This window comes from Ahaetulla prasina, chromosome 10 (assembly GCF_028640845.1).
Source record: "Ahaetulla prasina isolate Xishuangbanna chromosome 10, ASM2864084v1, whole genome shotgun sequence".
Classification (NCBI taxonomy): domain Eukaryota; kingdom Metazoa; phylum Chordata; class Lepidosauria; order Squamata; family Colubridae; genus Ahaetulla; species Ahaetulla prasina.
This window is the reverse complement of record NC_080548.1, coordinates 29,093,244-29,112,160: the sequence shown is the minus strand read 5'-3', so window position 1 is coordinate 29,112,160 and position 18,917 is coordinate 29,093,244. Positions and strand designations below refer to the sequence as shown.

Below are 18,917 nucleotides of genomic sequence, written 5' to 3'. Positions count from 1 at the left end.
GGGAGGAAGGAGCAGGAAAAGTTACTGACACGGCCCTGGTGGCAAATGAAAATGGGACATTCTTCCATCACAACGCAAATAAGATAAGGGCAACTTCTCTTTCTAATTCTTGTCGTGTCCCACTCCTCCTCTGACGGCCGGGTCTGGGAAGTCTGTATCAAGCGTGGCCACGAAGCCTCTGCAGCTTTGCCAAATTCCTGTCAAGAGTTCTCAGGGCAGGCAGGAATCCAAGGTGAGACTTCAGCAAACCAGATGAGACTTTGCCTGACTCAAGGAATGCCAGAAAGCAGATCCTTTATATAGGCTCCATGACTCAGCACTTATCCAGGCCTGCCCCTCCCTTCCTTTTGCTGACATCGCCTCTCCATTCTCCGGAAGCGTGGATCCCTCCACCCTCCAGCTGCCGGCAATTCTAGCTCGTGACTGGCTTCATGCTCCTCATGCTCACACACTGTGTGTGTGTGGGGGGGGGGTTATTTGCTCCGGGCATGGTGCCAGGACTGGGGGCTGGAGGCATGCCAGGCCATTCTTCTTCACTGTCAGTCTCTGGCTCAGATAGCAGGAGATGGAAGGGGCCCGGCTGCGGAGAGGGGGGCGGGCGAGGCACAACAATTCTGAACCAACTGAGATACGTAATATGTGGAAATATTATCAACAGAGTCGATAAGACTTTTAGCTATGCAATTTGGGAGGATTCGAATGGGGTGGGAGCATGAACGGATTTGCAGAGGGGAAAATTGCAAACTACAGGAAATATTTGCACCACTCAGGTGACCCTGAGGGCACAGAGAAAACCTCTAAGTGGCTTCAATGACTCTCTAAAAGGATGCAAATGACCAGCTGTCGGCAAGGAGTATCAATGCTTCCTTCCCCATCATCCAGTCAAGAGCTGAAGAACCTTCTTGGAGGAGAAGCAAAAGGTCTTCAAAGAAAAAAACAAGTATTTTTCGGAGTATAAGATACACCTTTCCCCCCCAAAAAAGAGGGTGAAAATCTGGGTGCCTCTTATACTCCGAATGTAGCTTCTGAAATGGAGGCTTCAGAGGCTGAAAAAAGCATCAGAAACAGAGCTTCAGAAAAGAAGCCCCCAAACAGAGTCTCAGAGGCTTTTTTTTCTGAAGGTGTTTTGGAGGCTTTCAGAGGCAGAAAAAGCTTTGACCAAGGTTGGAGATCCCTGCTCCAGAGGATGATAGAGGACAGGAAGGCCTGGAGGTCGCGATGGGTCTGACACGACTTCGCAGCTAACAACAACAAGGATAGATCAATGACCCATCGAGACACAAAAGGACCATCTCTTACCTGGTTGCAGGTGCCGTGATACTGGCAATAGGTGGTGCAGTCGGGCATCGAGCAGTCCTTGCCACCCCAGCCTTGGAAGCAGGCACAGTGCCCGTCGTTATCGCAAATGCCATGCCCCAAGCAGCCCATGGGACACAGCGAGACAGAGTAAGTTGCATTGAAGCCCAGCAGGTTGTAGTTGGCGTCACTGAAGAGGTGTAACAGCATCTGCAAAGGAGGAAGGAATGAGCACTCCCAAGTTGGTGTTAACACAATGGGCTAATGAAGGCAAAATAGTCGCCAATCCAAGCTGTGTTCCTTTCCACGTGTGTGTCGTTTTAAACTGCTTTACAGGGCAGGGAGTCCTCGATGCATGACTGCAACTGATTCCTGTTCCCAAATTCCTGTTGCTAAGCGAGATGGTTAAGGGAATCCTGCCCTGTTTTGTGACCTTTCCTGCCACAGTTGTTAAGCGAATTGCTGCGGGGAGTTAAGTTAGTAACGTTGTTGTTAAATCCATCGGCTTCCTGGTTAGCTTCCTGCCTAAGCAGGGGGTTGGACTAGAAGACCTCCAAGGCCCCTCCCAATTCTGTTATTCTAAGTTGAGCTTTGCTTGCCAAAAGGTCGCAAAAGTGGATCACGTGACACACACCCCAGGGACACTACAACCGTCATAGATATGAGTCGGTCACCAAGCATTTGAATTTGGATCAGGTGACTGCAGGGATGTCGCAATGGTTCGTAAGTGTGAAAATTGGTCACTGTGGCATGAAAGGTCATAAAATGGGGCAAAAATCACGTAACCATGGTCTCACTTCGTAACAGAAATTCTGGCCTCACTTGTGGTCGTACGTCGAGGACTACCTCTAACTGGCTGAAATGAGCTTCTATGGAGGAGGCCTCCCATAGGTCAGGACGTCATCTTGCAAATGACGCAATTTGCATAATACATGCGTGCAAAGTGAGATGTCATTTGCATAATGACTTCATCTTGATTTCAGTGTGTCAATGATAGGAGAACAGAGAGAGTGGTGCGGTGGCCTAGAGGTGGAGCTCCCGCCTCACAATCAGGAGGCTGTAAGTTCAATCCTTGGTAGAGGCAGGTATTTACAATGAGAATATATCTGCTGAACAAAAACTCCGCATTGGCAACAGGAAGAGCATCCGGCCAGTAAAACACTCCGCTAACTCCATTCAGTTGCCCTGACTCCACCCCGCAAGGGATTATGGGGTGGCTAAATGATGATGATGATGATGAATGATAAGAGAACAGAGCCGTTCAGTTTCAAGCTTGGAAGAAACGACCGATTGAACCCTAAAGAAAGAATCTCCCACCACTGGGACTACCATACCTTGCCTGAGGTGGCCTCGATGGTAGGGGGCAAAGTGCTGCCACTCAGGCTGGCCAGCAAAGGGCTGCTGGGAGAATCTCCATCATAAATGAAGAGGTAGTCATATGTGCATTCGGTGTCCATAAACATGAAAGTCAAGAGGATGCGGTAGCTGCTACTAGGAGCTGAAACATACAGGAAAAGGAAAGCTTAGCAATTAATTAGCAATTAGTGTGCAACGCAGCCAATCTTAAGAAAGTGAACTACGGGGTCTTGACTTACAACAGTTCATTTAGTGACCGTTCCGAAGTTACCACTGAAAGAAGGTGCGTTATGACCATGGGGTTTGCCACAATAACTATAGGACCATAACTTTGCTGTTTGTAGATTTACGATTTATATTGTTTTATTTAGTTTCCTAGTACGATTTAGGTTGATTCTATCACTAAGTGTTGTATCTTATGATTTATGATGTATTTTTATGATGACTATGATCATGATTTATCACTTATAGCTTTTATGTACAATGAGAGCTTATGCACCAAAGACAAATTCTTTGTGTGTCCGGTCACACTTGGTCAATCAAGAATTCTATTCTATTATTCTATTGTATTGTATTGTATTCTATTCTATTCTATTCTATTCTATTCTATTCTATATTTTATTCTATTTTCTATTCTTTTCTATTTTCTATATTCTATTCTATTTTCTATTCTTCTATTATACTCTATTCTATTCTCTATTCCATTTTCTCTTCTATTCTTTTTTTATTCTATTTTCTATTCTTTTCTATTTTCTATATTCTATTCTATATTCTATTCTATTCTAATTCTGTTCCAATTTTATTCTAATTCTATTCTATTCCATTTTCTATTCTTTCTATTCTATAATCTATATCAATGGTCACCAACCGGTGGTCCGTGGACCACTGGTGGTCCACGAGAAAATTTTGGTGGTCCGCAGAAAAATCTTTTCATTTTTGCATTTTTTTTTATATTGCTCTAAGTCAGGGATCCTCAAACTTTGGCCCCTGGGCCGGATACGGGCCTGCCAAAGCAATTAATCCTACTTGCGGATGGGATGGGGTCCTTCAGGCATTTAGCTTGGCTGCCTGTTTAGTAGCTCCAGCTTCTCCCTCCCTCCTTGGGAGTCCAGGTGCTTCAGTCAGCAGTACATGAAACTTCAGCTGGGCTCCTTGAGAGACAGAGTTTGCAGTGGTGGTGGTGGGCGATCTAGCGCTCGGGATGGCTACAAGACAAACGTTCATTCTTGGTCATATTTGAGATTTCTAGCTGCAATGGACAGAAAAGCTAGGGTGCTTCTCTTTGCTAATAGGCGGCTACGTTAAGTGCCTGAAGGACCCTATCCCGTCACTAATTCATATTAGTGGTCTGCGGGATTTAAAGTTATGAATTTAGTGGTCCCTGAGGTCTGAAAGGTTGGCGATCCCTGCTCTAGAGCAGGGGTCTCCAACCTTGGCAACTTTAAGCCTGGTGGACTTCAACTCTCAGAATTCCCCAGCCAGCAAAGCTGGCTGGGGAATTCTGGGAGTTGAAGTCCTCCAGGTTTAAAGTTACCAAGGTTGGAGACCCCTGCTCTAGAGGGTAAAATGCTTTGATTTGCAGCCTCCTCCCTTAAACCACCATCGCCCACCATACTTCTTCGGATACTCACCCTCCACCAGCCATTCACAGTTCCCGTTGACCGAGTAGTTGCCAGGGCCATCTGTCACGTAGCCAGAAGCGCTGCGTAGCACCTCGCGGCGTCCCTTACAATCACCGGCATAGGTTTGATGGATCCCACACAGAGCGAAGGGCAGCAGAGCCAGCAGTTTAAAGCAACTGGGTTTTAGGAGGTCCATGATGGTCTTTGGATCTCCCTGTAATCCAAGAGAATGCTCAGTTAATATAGCTGGAAAAGTGAGATGGGCATCAGGAAGACATGCAGAAAAGAATTATTCAATACCCTGCATTCTTAAGCCGGATAAATATTATTATTATTATTACTATGGTAGATGACAGATAGATAGATAGATAGATAGATAGATAGATAGATAGATAGATAGATAGATAGATAGGCAGACAGACAGGCAGACAGACAGATAAATTAATAGATAAATACAGACATATAGAGAGATAGATATAGAGAGATGGATGGATGGATGGATGGATGGATGGATGGATGGATGGATAGACAGACAGACAACAGAGACATATAGATGGATGGATGGATGGATGTACGTACAGTATAGACAGAGAGATAGGGAGAGAGATATAGAAGATAGATAGATAGTTGATAGATAGATAGATAGATGATAGGTAGACAGACAGACAAATAGATAAATAGATAGATACAGACATATAGGGAGATAGATATAGAGAGATATATGGATGGATGGATGGATGGATAGATAGATGATAGATAGACAGACAGACAGGCAGATAAATAGAGAGAGAGATACACATATAGAGATAGCTATAGAGAGATATATGGATGGATGGATGGATGGATGGATGGATGGATGGATGGATGGATGGATGGATAGATAGATGAATAGAATAGAATTAGAATATTTTTTTGTTGTTGTAGGATGATAGATAGACAGACAGATAAAGAAAGAGAGACAGAGAGAGAGAGAGACAGACAGACATATAGAGATAGCTATAGAGAGATATATGGATGGATAGATAGATAGACAGACAGACACATATAGATGGATGGATGGAAAGGTGGATGGACGGACAGTAGAGAGCTAGGGAGAGAGACATAGTAGATAGATAGATAGATAGATAGATAGATAGATAGATAGATAGATAGATAGATAGATAGATAGATAGATAGATAGATAGATAGATAGATAGATAGATAGAGATAGATAGACAGATAGATAGATAGATACAGACATATAGGGAGATAGATATAGAGAGATATATGGATGGATGGATAGACAGACAGACACATATAGATGGATGGATGGAAAGGTGGACGGACGGACAGTATAGACAGAGAGATAGGGAGAGAGACATAGTAGATAGAGAGACAGACAGACAGACAGATAGACAAGACACATATACATGGATGGACGGACAGTATATAGACAGAGATGGGGAGAGATAAATAGAAGATAGATGAGATTGACAGATGCAGATACAGATATTAGGTATATTAAAAAAAAAAACATTGACCCAAAGGCAGGAAGGAACCAGCAAAGTCCAAAACAAAGACACAACTCTGGACCCCAATCAATATTGAGGCGGGGGGGGGAGGGGGAAATCCGGACGCCTTCAGGGGATCCAGGCCGGGCCAAGCGGACCGAAGGGAGACCAGGGACCCGGGAGGGGGGAGCCCCGGCAAGCCCTGCAGCGAAGCCAGCATCTCCAGGGAAGCGCGACGGCTGTGCGACGGAAGACCCGGGAGCGAAGCCTTGGGCCCGGCTGGCTCCCCATTGATAACCGCGGCTGGCAATGGGGTTTAACGGGGAGGGGGACTAAGGGGACCCCCCCCAATTCTGGACCCACCTCCGCAGCCGACAGCGCCTCCGCTGCCCCCGCGGCCCATGTAGAGGCCACTCCGGGACCGAGGGGGGCATCGAGACGAGGGCCCAGAGCGGTGGCGAGTGAGGTCTCCTCGTCTCTATGGAAAGAGAAGCCATAGAGAGGGTGAGGCTAGAGCGCGCGAGGAGGACGGCGAACGGATAGGGTTTTACAACAGGGAGCGCCAACCTTGGCCCACTTTAAGACTTGTGGACTTCAACTCCCAGAGCTCCTCAGCCAGCTTTGCTTGGCTGAGGAATTCTGGGAGTTGAAGTCCACAAGTCTTAAAGTAGGCCAAGGTTGGAGACCCCCCTGCTTGTACAGCGGCCGTTTCTCAACCTTGGTAACTTTGAAGATGGGGTGGACTTCAATTCCCAGAATTCCGCAGCTATGCTATGCTGGCTGGGGAATTCTGGGAGTTGAAGTCCACCCATTTTTTTGCCAAGGTTGAGAAACCCTGCAATGGGGTGAAAAATGTGTGTGACGTCCTCCTGACCCAGCCAGATTAGGCGCCCACCCCCCCTCCCACTTTCCTATGACCAAGTGCAGCCTTCCTCTGCGGTCAGCTCCTGCAAGGAGGACTACAAGCCCAATCATCCCCAGCTGACTCGCCCTTGGTGAAGGGGAACCGAGGTCTCTCGGACGACCCCAGGTTGAAGGAGGAGGCTCCTTTATCATATCTGGACCCAAAGTTGCGCAGGGGGTCTCCAACCTTGATAACATCGGTGGACTTCAACTCCCAGGATTCCTCAGCCGGACGATGTGTACAATTTATTATACCTAAATCAGGGGTCTCCAACCTTGGCCACTTTAAGACTTGTGGACTTCAACTCCCAGAGTTCCTCAGCCAGCAAAGCTAGCTGAGGAACTCTGGGAGTTTGTTTATTTTTATTTTATTTATTTATTTTGTCACAACAGTATATACAAGCATAAGCATGTAACTAACTAAAAATATATAAGCATAAGCATGCAATAACTATATTAATTGGATATAATTATAGGACAGGAACGGTAGGCACGTTTTTGCTCTTATGCACATCCCTTACGGACCTCTTAGGAATGGGGTGAGGTCAATAGTAGACAGTTTTTGGTTCAAGCTTTGGGGATTTTGGGAAGAGACTACAGAGTCAAGTAGTGTATTCCAAGCATTAACAACTCTGTTACAGAAGTCATATTTTCTGCAATCAAGATTGAAGTGGTTAACATTAAGTTTAAATCTACTGTTTGCTCTTGTATTGTTGTGATTGAAGCTGAAGTAGTCTCTAACAGGAAGGACACTGCAGTAGATGATTCTATGAGTTAAACTCAGGTCCTTTCGAAGGCGGCAGAGTTCTAAATTTTCTAAACCCAGGATTTCAAGTCTGGTGGCATAAGGTATTTTGTTGTATTCAGAGGAGTGGAGAACTCTTCTTGTAAAATATTTCTGGACACGTTCAATTGTACTGATGTCTGAAATGTGGTATGGGTTCCAGACAGTCAAGTCCACAAGTCTTAAAGTAGCCAAGATTGGAGACCCCTGACCTAAACGATTATTTTCTACCTTCCTCTTATTGTTTCCATCCTTCTCACCCGTGAAAGTACACATTGTATTTTCTTTTGCCAACTCAAATAATGAATGGACCAGGGATAAAGTTCTCTGTAATGTTTTGGATAGCAGCAGCAGCAGCTTTCCAAGGGACCAGAGTTGCTTCCAGCTCTTTTAGGTGAAGATGAAAAAAGCTGAACCCGAAGCTCTCCACATATTAAACATTTATAGTTTCTGCTACAATGGGCTTGCTGCATACTGTTCTTTCTGCAAATATTTTTCCTGCCTTTGTTGATTTTTTAAAAAAAATAAATAACACAGCAAACATATCTAATACCGGTACTTCTTCCTCCTATTTTTCCCCCACAACAACAACCCTGCGAGGTGGGTACCAACATTCAGTGCAGGATCGAAAGCTTGATGGCAATTCAAACAGGAAGAGAAAGAAGTACAACCATTCATTTAGTGACCGTTCAAAGGGTGACGGCACTGAAAAAAAGTGACTTCTGACCGTTTTACGCACTTTTAATCTTTGCAGCATCCCCATGGTCACGTGATTGCCTCCTGAAAAAGCACCTTTGGAACAACCATGACCTGGATGACTGGGAATCTTCACAGACTTCAGGGAAACATTTTCACCATTTAAAATGTTCATTTGCAAAAAAACCTGAATGTGTGAGAGATGAAGGACATGTAAAGAATTTTTCCAAATGCTGAATCACAGTTAGATTTAGGCTGCTTGTTAAAGACGCTTGGAGCGTCTGCTATATAGTAAGCTATATGGATGTGATCTGTTGATGTGTTCGGCATTCTGCTATTTTTTTTTCCTAAGCCCCGCTACAAAATTGTAAAGGTTCCACTCGTGATTATATGATAAATGAGCTGCTTTCTGAAATTAAAACTCAGGCAAGTGCAGGTGCCGATGAGAAAGTGAGCCTATTCTTACCAATTAATGCCAGAGTAATCAGGTGGGCATTTTGCAAAGCTGGCACCAGCTGAATAGCGCTATTTTGTGGCTGACTGGAGGAAACGTTTTAATCATGGCATGAGTGTAATCTACACGCCCCAGTAGAGGCACCACAGAATGGACATTAGCGGAAATATTTTGCTATGAAGAGTTCTGAGAGGGAAAAAAAGAGGAACATTGTTGAAATACTAATTTTCCCATGGTTATGGACAGGAAAAAAAACAACCCGAGCCCATAAAGTCTGCAGAAACATATGAAAATCAACATGATCCCTTCTCTGCAGTACTATACATAAAGTTGCTGTTGAGGCAGTTTTCCAAGCTTGGGAACTTTTAAGACATACGGATTTCAATTCACAGAATTCTCCAGCCAGCCTGCTAGTCAATTTTAAGATGGGTGAACTTCCAACTCCCAGAATTCTCCAGCCAGCCTGTTAGTGAATTTTAAGATGGGTGGACTTCAACTCCCAGAATTCTCCAGCCAGCCTGCTAGTGAATTTTAAGATGGGTGGACTTCAACTCCCAGAATTCTCCAGCCAGCCTGCTAGTGAATTTTAAGATGGATGGATTTCCAACTCCCAGAATTCTCCAGCCAACATGGCTGGCTGGAGAATTCTGGGAATTGAAGTCCACACATCTTTCCTCTAGGTTGGAAAGCATTATATTAAAGGCATGTGTGTCCAACACGTATATTTTTGTTCACTGTTTTATTTTTTATCTTTTATAGTGCATGCTGCTCTGAAGGTGGGTTGCCTTAAATCACTTCAAATCAACCAACGATGTATGTTAAGTTGGTAATAATGTGATGTACTAGTAAAAGCACCGATTTGCTTTGAATTAAGCAAGTCTCGTTACAAAATTTAATCTTTTTTTAAAGATAACTACTTTATAACTACTTTAATAGATTAAGAAACTTTCACAGAACTACAATTTCCAGGGGTCCTTATCTGACTGCTGTGTTACATTAAAAAAATAGGTTGTTTTCTTCTATTAGTTTAGAAGATAACTAAATAACTACTTTAATAGATTAAGAAACTATCTCTTCCTTTCACAGAATTACAATTTCCAGGGGTCCTTATCTGACTGCTGTGTCACATTAAAAAAATAGGCTTCTTCTGTTAGTTTTGCAGATTATCCCAAGGAAGAAAGCAAAGTGTGTATTAGATCATCAGCGCCTGTGGTTAACAGGCTATTTTACCAGAAAAATAAAAAATAAAAATAAAAATGTTCCATGTTCAGGTATCTCTTCCTCCTTTTATAAGCAGATGTTTCCCTGAAAGAGTCACATGCTTTCACATTGAAATAGAAACATGAGAATATTCTTTAATTTGGCAAAACAAAGAGGGGGGCGGGAAGCAAAAATGTGGTTTTCAGAAATTCACCACGATCAAGGAGCAGAACCCACAGCACAGCACGCTCGTTTTATTTTATTTATTTATCAAATTTATTGGATGCTCACTTTACCACAGGGTAACTTAGTTCCTAGGAACTATCGAGGGCAACATCATTACCCGGGGGAAACCAGGGCAGAGGGACCTAGAAGATTCGAACTATCTTCACAAGGTAGCAGAAAGAGAAAAAAAAAAGTGGACCAAAAGATGTTAATATGGAGTCATGTAACATGGAGATATAATTACAAGGCGAATCTGGTTCCTCATTGTGGGATCCAGACAGGAAAACCACTGAAATCACAATGGAGGCTGAGAAAAACTAGATGATCTCGGTCTACAGCCGTGTTTCTCAACCTTGGCAACTTTGAGCCGTGTGGACTTCAATTCCCAGAATTCTCCAGCCAGCCATGGAGTTGAAAGTCCACTCCTCATCAAGTTGCCAAAAAGTTGAGAAACACCACTGGTCTACAGGAAAAACTCAGCCGAAGATGGGCCTGTCTTGTCACTCTAAATTTACGACCTGTGGACTTCAACTCCCAGAATCCTTGAGGCAGCTGTGCCGGCTGAGGAATTCTGGGAGTTGAAGTCCACAGATGGTAAAGTGGCCACACTTGGCCACCTCTGCTCTGATTGAACTAGAAGAGAATTTCCACCCATGTTCATTCAATGCTTGGCTTCCCTTCAAAGAAGCAACCCCAGAGGGAGGTTGGGAAAGCTTAAGACTGTCCCATGGGGAAGGATCCTTGACCTACAGACTAATTGGATCATTAGCGAAGGAGTCAGGAAGTGTGGGGAAAGTAGGGCTGAAGTGACCCCATCCACCCTCCCTATCTTGTCTCTCTGGAGGATCTCAAGAAGACAGGATTAGACAAAAGGGAAAGAGGCCACAGGTGAAAGGGGTCCCAGGAGAGAAACCAAGGATGGGAGTGCCATTGTCTTGAGAAAGGGACCCCCAGAAAATGTCGAGATAGGAATCAGCACAGCCAAGAGGGAGAGTCAAGAGACCCTTTACACCGGCCGGGCGCCGGTTGTATGCATGCTAAAATACTCGGTGTAGCCATTATGTTGGTGTAGTTGGGGCGCATGGAGCTGGTAGGGCGGAGGCTGACTCTCGTTCCCCAGCGATGGCTTCAACAGCACAGGGGCACCGCTGAGCTCAGAGGTAGTGACCACGCAGTTGGAGGTCAGGCTACGATCAGCAGAGGAGGTGTCTTCCATTGGTTTGCGCGTCTGCAGGAGGAAAAGTAGGTAGAAAGTCCAGATAAACATTGGCAGGAAAGAAAGAACCATGGTCTTTGTCACCCTTTCCTCCTTTATCAAATCTTAAAGCAATAAGATCAAGAGACTGGGGAAGGACGGAGGCCAAACGACTTAACAACATTATCCCGGCAACTTGAACTATCTTTGAATTCAGGCAGTTTCGACTTTGGGTTTGTTTTTTTTAACAGACTGCCGTAATTTAATGTTTTCTTTGTTGTGGATATTTTTCACTTCTTTGATCTGAGTTATGGCCTTTTTTAAAAAAAATAATAATAATAATTTAAGCGGAGGCCTTTGTGCAACCTTATTATCATATTGTTTCGCTGACTGCTGTAAACTAGCAAAAGAGACTCATTTATCCAGCAAGGGGTTTTTTAAAATTCATTCGATCAAATTAATGAATGACTCTGCCACCACAAGCCACAGCACCGTTGGCATAGCAAAACCAAAGGGAACAAGAACACTTAAGAACGAGAAGAAATTAATCAGTGGAACGACTTGCCTCTCAGAGCTGTGGGTGCTCCAACCTTGCAGGTTTTTAAGAAGAGATTGGGCAGCCTTTTTTTTTTTCTCTCAAATGGTACGAGGTTTCCTGCCTGAGCAAGGGGTTGGACTAGAAGACCTCCAAGGTCCCTTCCAACTCTGTTATTCTGAGTGTGTTGAGTGTGGACTCCCAGAATTCCCTAGCCAGTTGAAATCCACAAAGTCTTAAATTTGCCGAGTTTGGAACTCCCTGCTTTTGAGAATCAAGTGACTGTTTGTAGAGAGTAAGGAAGATGACTTTGACTTTGGAGATCCACCAAGGTAACCTTTCTTATTCTCTACAACCGCCTTATAAAAAGAAAAGGCCATCTAAGGACAACACCAGTGGTGGGTTTCAAATTTTTTTGCTACCGATTCTGTGGGTGTGGCTTGGTGGGTGTGGCTTGGCTTGGTGGGCTTGGCTTGGCTTGGTGGGCGTGGCTTGGCTTGGTGGGCGTGGCTTGGCTTGGTGGGCGTGGCTTGGCTTGGCGGGCGTGGCTTGGCTTGGCGGGCGTGGCATGGCTTGGCGGGTGTGGCTTGGCTTGGTGGGCGTGGCATGGCTTGGCGGGCGTGGCTTGGCTTGGCGGGCGTGGCATGGCTTGGCGGGTGTGGCTTGGCTTGGTGGGCGTGGCATGGCTTGGCGGGTGTGGCTTGGCTTGGCTTGGCGGGCGTGGCATGGCTTGGTGGGTGTGGCTTGGCTTGGTGGGCGTGGCATGGCTTGGTGGGTGTGGCATGGCTTGGTGGGTGTGGCTTGGTGGGCGTGGCAGGGGAAGGTTACTGCAAAATCCCCATTTCCTCCCCATCAGCTGGGACTCGGGAGGCAGAGAATAGATGGGGGTGGGGTCAGTCAGAATTTTTACTCCCATTTCTCCGAACTACTCAAAATTTCCGCAACCAGTTCTCCAGAACCGGTCCAAACCTGCTGAAACCCACTTCTGGACATCATGTGTGATTTCCCAGAGGGTATTTTGAGGGGGGGTCAGTTCTAATGTCGCAACCATTTAAGGAAGGGGAGTACTCAGGCGAGACCCTCTCCGATTCTCACATTGCTGGTGTTGCTTCCCGTACTCTGAGGGATGGAGAACAGCTCTGTGAAGTTGGGCACTGAGTCACTGATGAAAGTCACGTTGCCGTAGACGTGGTGCGGGAATTTGGCCCCCGTGGCAGCCTCCTCGACAATCCCGATCTGCGACGTCCTCACGTGATACGGGAAGTTCTTATTGGCCGCTGAGGGCCTGGTTATAATCTGCGGAAACGAGGAAGACAAAATGGCAGCTGCAGTGGTGGCATTCAAAATCGGCAGTGCCCTATCAAATCAATAGCGGCGTTCCCCAAGGCAGTGTTCTTGGACCAACACTCTTCATATTATACATTAATGATCTCTGTGACCATATTAAAAGTAATTGTGTTCTTTTCGCTGATGATGTCAAACTATTTAACACTACTAACAATACAGCTACCCTTCAAAAAGACCTTGACTTTGTGTCAGAATGGTCAAAAACTTGGCAACTCCAAATCTCAACCAGCAAATGCTCTGTCTTACACATTGGAAAAAAGAATCCAAACACTAAATACAAACTCGATGGACATTACCTTACAGATGACCCCCACCCTGTCAAAGGCCTTGGAGTTTTCATATCCAATGATCTAAGTGCCAAAGCCCACTGCAACTACATCGCAAAAAAGGCTTTAAGAGTTGTAAACCTAATCTTACGTAGCTTCTTCTCCAGAAACACTACACTACTTACCAGAGCTTATAAAACATTTGCTAGACCAATTCTTGAATACAGCTCGCCTGTCTGGAACCCATACCACATTTCAGACATCGATACAATTGAACGTGTCGAGAAATATTTTACAAGAAGAGTTCTCCACTCCTCTGAATACAACAAAATACCTTATGCCACCAGACTTGAAATCTTGGGTTTAGAAAACTTAGAACTCCGCCGCCTTCGACAGGACTTGTGTTTAACTCATAGAATCATCTATTGCAACGTCCTTCCTGTTAAAGACTACTTCAGCTTCAATCACAACAATACAAGAGCAAACAATAGATTTAAACTTAATGTTAACCGCTTCAATCTTGATTGCAGAATATATGACTTCTGTAACAGAGTTGTTAATGCTTGGAACCCACTACCTGACTCTGTGGTCTCTTCTCAAAATCCCAAAAGCTTTAACCAAAAACTGTCTACTATTGACCTCACCCCATTCCTAAGAGGTCCGTAAGGGGCGTGCATAAGAGCGCAAACATGCCTACCGTTCCTGTCCTATTGTTTTCTTTCAATATATCCAACTAATATAGTTATTACATACTTATGCTTATATATATATATATATATGCTTATATATTATATAGTTACTTTCATGCTTATGCTTATATATACTGTTGCGACAAAATAAATAAATAAATAAAATTCAAATCATTTAACAACCGGTTCTCTGCCCTAATGACTGGGTGGGCATGGCCATGGTGGGTGTGGTGAGGGGGTGTGACAGGCAGCACTCGGCCTCCTGCACCCCGCCCCCGGGAGCAAAAACAGGCTGCGGGGGGCGGGGTTTAGTAGGCCTCCCTGCATTCTCTTGGGAGCAAAAACTGGCTGTGCAGGGCCCGTTTTCAACCTCTCCAGCTCCCGAGGCTCTCTGGAGGCAGGAAATAGATCCATTTTTGTGCTCCACGGGCCTTTGGGAGGCCCGTTTTCCACCTTCCCGGGCTCCATGCACCCCCTGCACTTACCTGGGATCCAAAATGGACTGCGTGGGGACTCCTGGGAGGAGTGAGGTGGGGCAGCCGGTCATCGGAATACCGGTTCGCTGAACCGGACATAAAATTAACATCCGGTTCGTCTGAACTGGTCCGAACCGGCTGAATCTCATCCCTGGGTAGCGGGATGAAGCCACCATTTCAGATTGCAGGTCCTTCCTCTGTGAAAAGATCCCCTTCCTCTTTCTTCTACCTTCTCCAGTGAACTATTTCATCAGCATTCGATGGGGGTGCAGATATTCTGCACTGACTAGATTCACACAGCCTAAACTGAATCTGTCCCAAAAGTGCTTTTTTTTCCGAAAGGCAACTGGATTTTCTCGGTTTTCCATGAAGACGTTTCGCTTCTCATCCAAGGACCTTCTTCAGTTCTTCAGAAGCTTCGGAACTGAAGAAGCTTCTTGGATGAGGAGCAAAACATCTTTTCAGACGCTTCAGAACTGAAGAAGTTCTACGGCCGAAAAAACGCTTTTAAAACTAAAAAATGCTTTAAAAGTAAAAAAAAAAAAAAAAGCCTGTGATGATCACGCGGCTCAGCTGGGCTCGCCAGAGCCTTTTAAAAGCATTTTTTTTTCAACCTCCCAACCGAAGAGGTTGTAAAAAAATGCTTTTAAAAGGCTCTGAAGATCCCAGCTGAATTGCCTGATTGTCAGAGGCTTTTTTTTTCTTTTAAAGGCAAAAAAAATGCTTTTAAAAGAAAACAAAAGCCTCTGACAAAAAAGGCAACTCAGCTGGGATCGTCAGAGGCTTTTAAAAGCATTTTTTATAACCTCTTCGGCAGAAGAGGTTGTAGAAAAAATGCTTTTAAAAGTAAGGGGGAAAAAAGTTGGCCACGCCCACCCAGTCACATTGCCACCACCACCACCACCAAGCCACGCCCACAGAACTGGTAGTAACAAATTTTACATTTCACCACTGGTGGGGGGGCTGTTCTGTCCCCCCTCGCCTCCATCCGAACGATGGCTTAATTAGCCGGCATTATCAGCTCTGGCAGTAAACTAGCGAGCCTCTGCCAAATGTCTCTGTTATCTCCCTCAACGCCGATGAGTCACCCAGGAACAAACAGTACTTCAGCTCTTAGTTAATCAGTTGATTTGCCTGCTACGAAGAGGCACAGTAGCTCTTTCTGCCTTTATATCCTGTGGGGTGTGGCTCCATGACTCAGCACTTCCTAGGCCTGCCCCACCCCTGCTTCTGTTGTTCCCTCCTCTCCTGCCTACGAAACCTAGGGTCCAGCCAGGTCTGATTGCCATCAGCTGGGTCTGGAGGCATGGCCTGGGAGGGGGAAAGAGTCAGGGCATGGAGGCCTTGTTATCTCTTCCACCTGGCCTGCCTCTGGCTCCTGGAGCTGAACGAGGGAAGCCTGTGCTCCCGAGGTAAGTCCTGATGGCCCTTCCCCCTCACTTTCCAAGTCACTTTCTGGCAGGAGGCCCGGCTCAGGGGGGCGCAGAAACAACAGGGGCTCTCCTCTAAACCAGGGGTCTCCAACCTTGGCCATTTGTGGACTTCAAGTCCCAGAATTCCTCAGCCAGCTTTGCTAGGAGTGGACGTCCACAGGTCTTAAAGTGGCCAAGGTTGGAGACCTCTGCTCTAAACCATAAAACGTGCTGAGCACCTCAGCCACCCCTGAACATCCGAGGAATTAGAAATTGTAGGTGACGTCAAAATCCTTACCAGGAAGACTGCGTGGGCGTACAGATGAATCCCCAGTTGAATGCCGTTCACTATTTTCTCTCGAGCCCACTTTGGTATGCCAAAGTTAGCGATAAGCGCGGTGACCGGGACAGCAAAAAACCTACAAAACAAAACAAGACGCTGGCTAAGGATGCAGATCCTGCTTGCCTAAAGCACTGGGTTTCATTTAAAATAGTCCTTGACTTAACAGCAGTGGTGGAGTTCAAATTTTTTTTACTACTGGTTCTGTGGGTGTGGCTTGGTGGGCGTGGCAGGAGAAGGATATAGTGATGGGTTTCTACTGGTTCGCCCCGGTTCGGGTGAACCGGTAGCGGCAACAGCAGGAAGCTCTGCCCACCCGCCCGTACATTATCACAGACCCTCATAGTTCCAAACCGGTAGCGAAGGTAAGTGAAACCTGCTACTGGAAGGATACTGCAAAATCTCCATTCCCACTCCACTCTGGGCCCAGCCAGAGGTGGTATTTGCCAATTCTCTGAACTACTCAAAATTTCCTTTACCGGTTCGCCAGAACCTGTCAGAACCTACTGAATAGCACCCCTGACTTACAAACATTCATTTAGTGACCGTTAGAAGTTACAACAGTGCTGGAAAAAGTGACTTGTGACCACTTTCCACACTTCCGTGCTGGTTGGAGAATTCTGGGAGTTGAACTCCACCCATCTTAAAGTTGCCGAGGCTAAGAATCGCTGCCTTAAAGTAACAGCTAAGCCTTCACGGCGGGACCTCTAGCAGCCAACATAAAAATGGTGGAACTGGGACATAGCAATAGCATTTAAGACTTATTATATACTGCTTCACAGTGCTTTACAGCCCTCTCTAAGTGGTTTACAGAGTCGGCATTGTGCCCCCAACAATCTGGGTCCTCGTTTTACCAACCTTGGAAGAATGGAAGGCTGTGTCAACCTTCGTTCAAGATCGAACTGCTGACAGTCGGCAGAATTAGCCTGCAATGCTGCATTCTAACCACTGTGCCACCACGATTCTTCGTACTCAGTTACTCAGCCTTTTATTTATCAAAGTTTTTAATGCTTTTTATGTTTTTATACTATTGTAAGCCTCCTGGAGTCACTCAGGACAGTGAAATGGGCAGCGTAGAAATTTAAGGAATAAATAAAATACTCTTTGACAGAACTCCCCCAAAATAACTTTCCTGCCCTGTTGCTCTTTTAAACTTACTGACCAGAGGGTGTAAGCAGCAAAGAATGGCACATAGAAGGGTTGTTTCTCCGGGAATTGCTTGAGAGTGATGAGTATGGCATAGCAGAACCAGATGTAAGCCACAAACTGCAGAGTGATCAAGCCATATCCAGCTGGAGATTCATATGTGTAAAGTACTTGTGCCTGATCGAAGAACTGAGCACCGAAAGGAAGGAAGTGGGTATAAAAAACTCGGGGAAGTAATGATTTAAAAAAAGCTACACAATTTCCCCACAGCAAAATGATTTCCCCGCTAATTAGTTATGGAGATTTCTAGATTCATCATAGCTGGGTGTTGTGACTCGTCCTCCCTCCTCTCCTCAGCCGGGCCCCTCCTGTCTCCAACTGGGCCTGTTATCAGATTCCGCGTCTGATAATAAAGATGAACGGCCTGTCATGCCTCCAGCCCCCGCCCCCCCTGGCCCCATGCCCGGAGAGGATTCCATGAGTGAACAAACAAACCCAATAAACCTCACTCATAAGGCATGTGTTCCTTTGGCTCAGCCGTCAGAGGAAGCCAGCCACAGATTGGAATTGCTCGGGCCTACTCCTTCTGACCCCTCCCTTTCCCAAACAGCAGAAGACAATTCAAAGTAGGAGGATCCTCACTTCCGGAGATCTGAGAGGCGACGCCAGCAGAAGGAAGGGAGGGGCAGGCCTGGATAAATGCTGAGTCATGGAGCCACACCCCACAGCCTATATAAAGAACCTGCTTGTGGCATTCCAACCTTGAGTCAAGCAAAGTCTCATCGAGTTTGCCGATACCGGACCCTATCGCTGAAGTCACAACTTGGACTCCTGCCTGCCCTGATAAACCTCGAAGGAATTTGGCAAGCTGCAGAGGCTTCGTTGCCACGTTTGATACGGACTTCCTTGACCCGGTCGTCGGAGGGGGAGGGGGACACGACACCGGGTAACAAATTATAGTTCGTGCAACAAAGTTGTGCAAGAAACAAAGAGCAACCAAGATAAGCCTTACCCTAACTTATTGATGATTTGAGAGGACCTTGGTGGTCTTAGAGTTTGGTCGTTTTCTTGCAGACGTTTCATGATCCAACCAGGTAATATCATCAGTGCGAGTGATGTCTGTTCCCTGTTTATAAACCCCACTCCCAGTGGTGGGAATCAAATAATTTAACAACCAGTTCTCTGCCTTAATGATTTCTTCCAACAACCAGTTCACCAAACTGCTCAGAAAATTAACAACCGGTTCTCCCAAAGTGGTGCGAACCGGCTGAATCCCACCACTGCCCACTCCCTTCTGGAACAGATGATGTTACCTAGTTGGGTCATGAAACGTCTGTAAGAAAACCTCCAAGCTCAGAGACCACCAAGGACCCCGCAGTTCTCCTGCTTCTGCTTCTACTTCTGCTCCTCCTCCCAAACCCCACTTCCTTCCAGCACTGATGTTGACACCTAGTTTGGTAATAAAACATCTGCAAAGAAAACCAC

At 45.7% G+C, this 18,917-nt stretch overlaps 2 protein-coding genes across 3 annotated transcripts in view; both read right to left on the bottom strand.

Moving 5' to 3' along the window:
* Window positions 1-6,235, bottom strand: part of MEGF8 (multiple EGF like domains 8) — a 73,142-nt gene extending 66,907 nt beyond the window's left edge. The window contains exons 1-4 of the mRNA XM_058196106.1: window positions 6,128-6,235; window positions 4,284-4,488; window positions 2,631-2,794; window positions 1,300-1,506 (exon numbers count right to left, since the gene is read on the bottom strand). Coding sequence (XP_058052089.1) covers window positions 1,300-1,506; window positions 2,631-2,794; window positions 4,284-4,470 — 558 coding nt within the window. The 5' untranslated portion in view covers window positions 4,471-4,488; window positions 6,128-6,235. The remainder of the gene's footprint in view (window positions 1-1,299; window positions 1,507-2,630; window positions 2,795-4,283; window positions 4,489-6,127) is intronic.
* A 3,857-nt stretch (window positions 6,236-10,092) lies between these two features.
* Window positions 10,093-18,917, bottom strand: part of TMEM145 (transmembrane protein 145) — a 37,569-nt gene continuing 28,744 nt past the window's right edge. For both annotated transcript variants that reach the window (XM_058196094.1, XM_058196095.1), the window contains 4 exons: window positions 17,449-17,621; window positions 16,245-16,365; window positions 12,852-13,052; window positions 10,093-11,254 (listed from right to left, as the gene is read on the bottom strand). In XM_058196094.1, coding sequence (XP_058052077.1) covers window positions 11,033-11,254; window positions 12,852-13,052; window positions 16,245-16,365; window positions 17,449-17,621 — 717 coding nt within the window. In that variant the 3' untranslated portion in view covers window positions 10,093-11,032. The remainder of the gene's footprint in view (window positions 11,255-12,851; window positions 13,053-16,244; window positions 16,366-17,448; window positions 17,622-18,917) is intronic.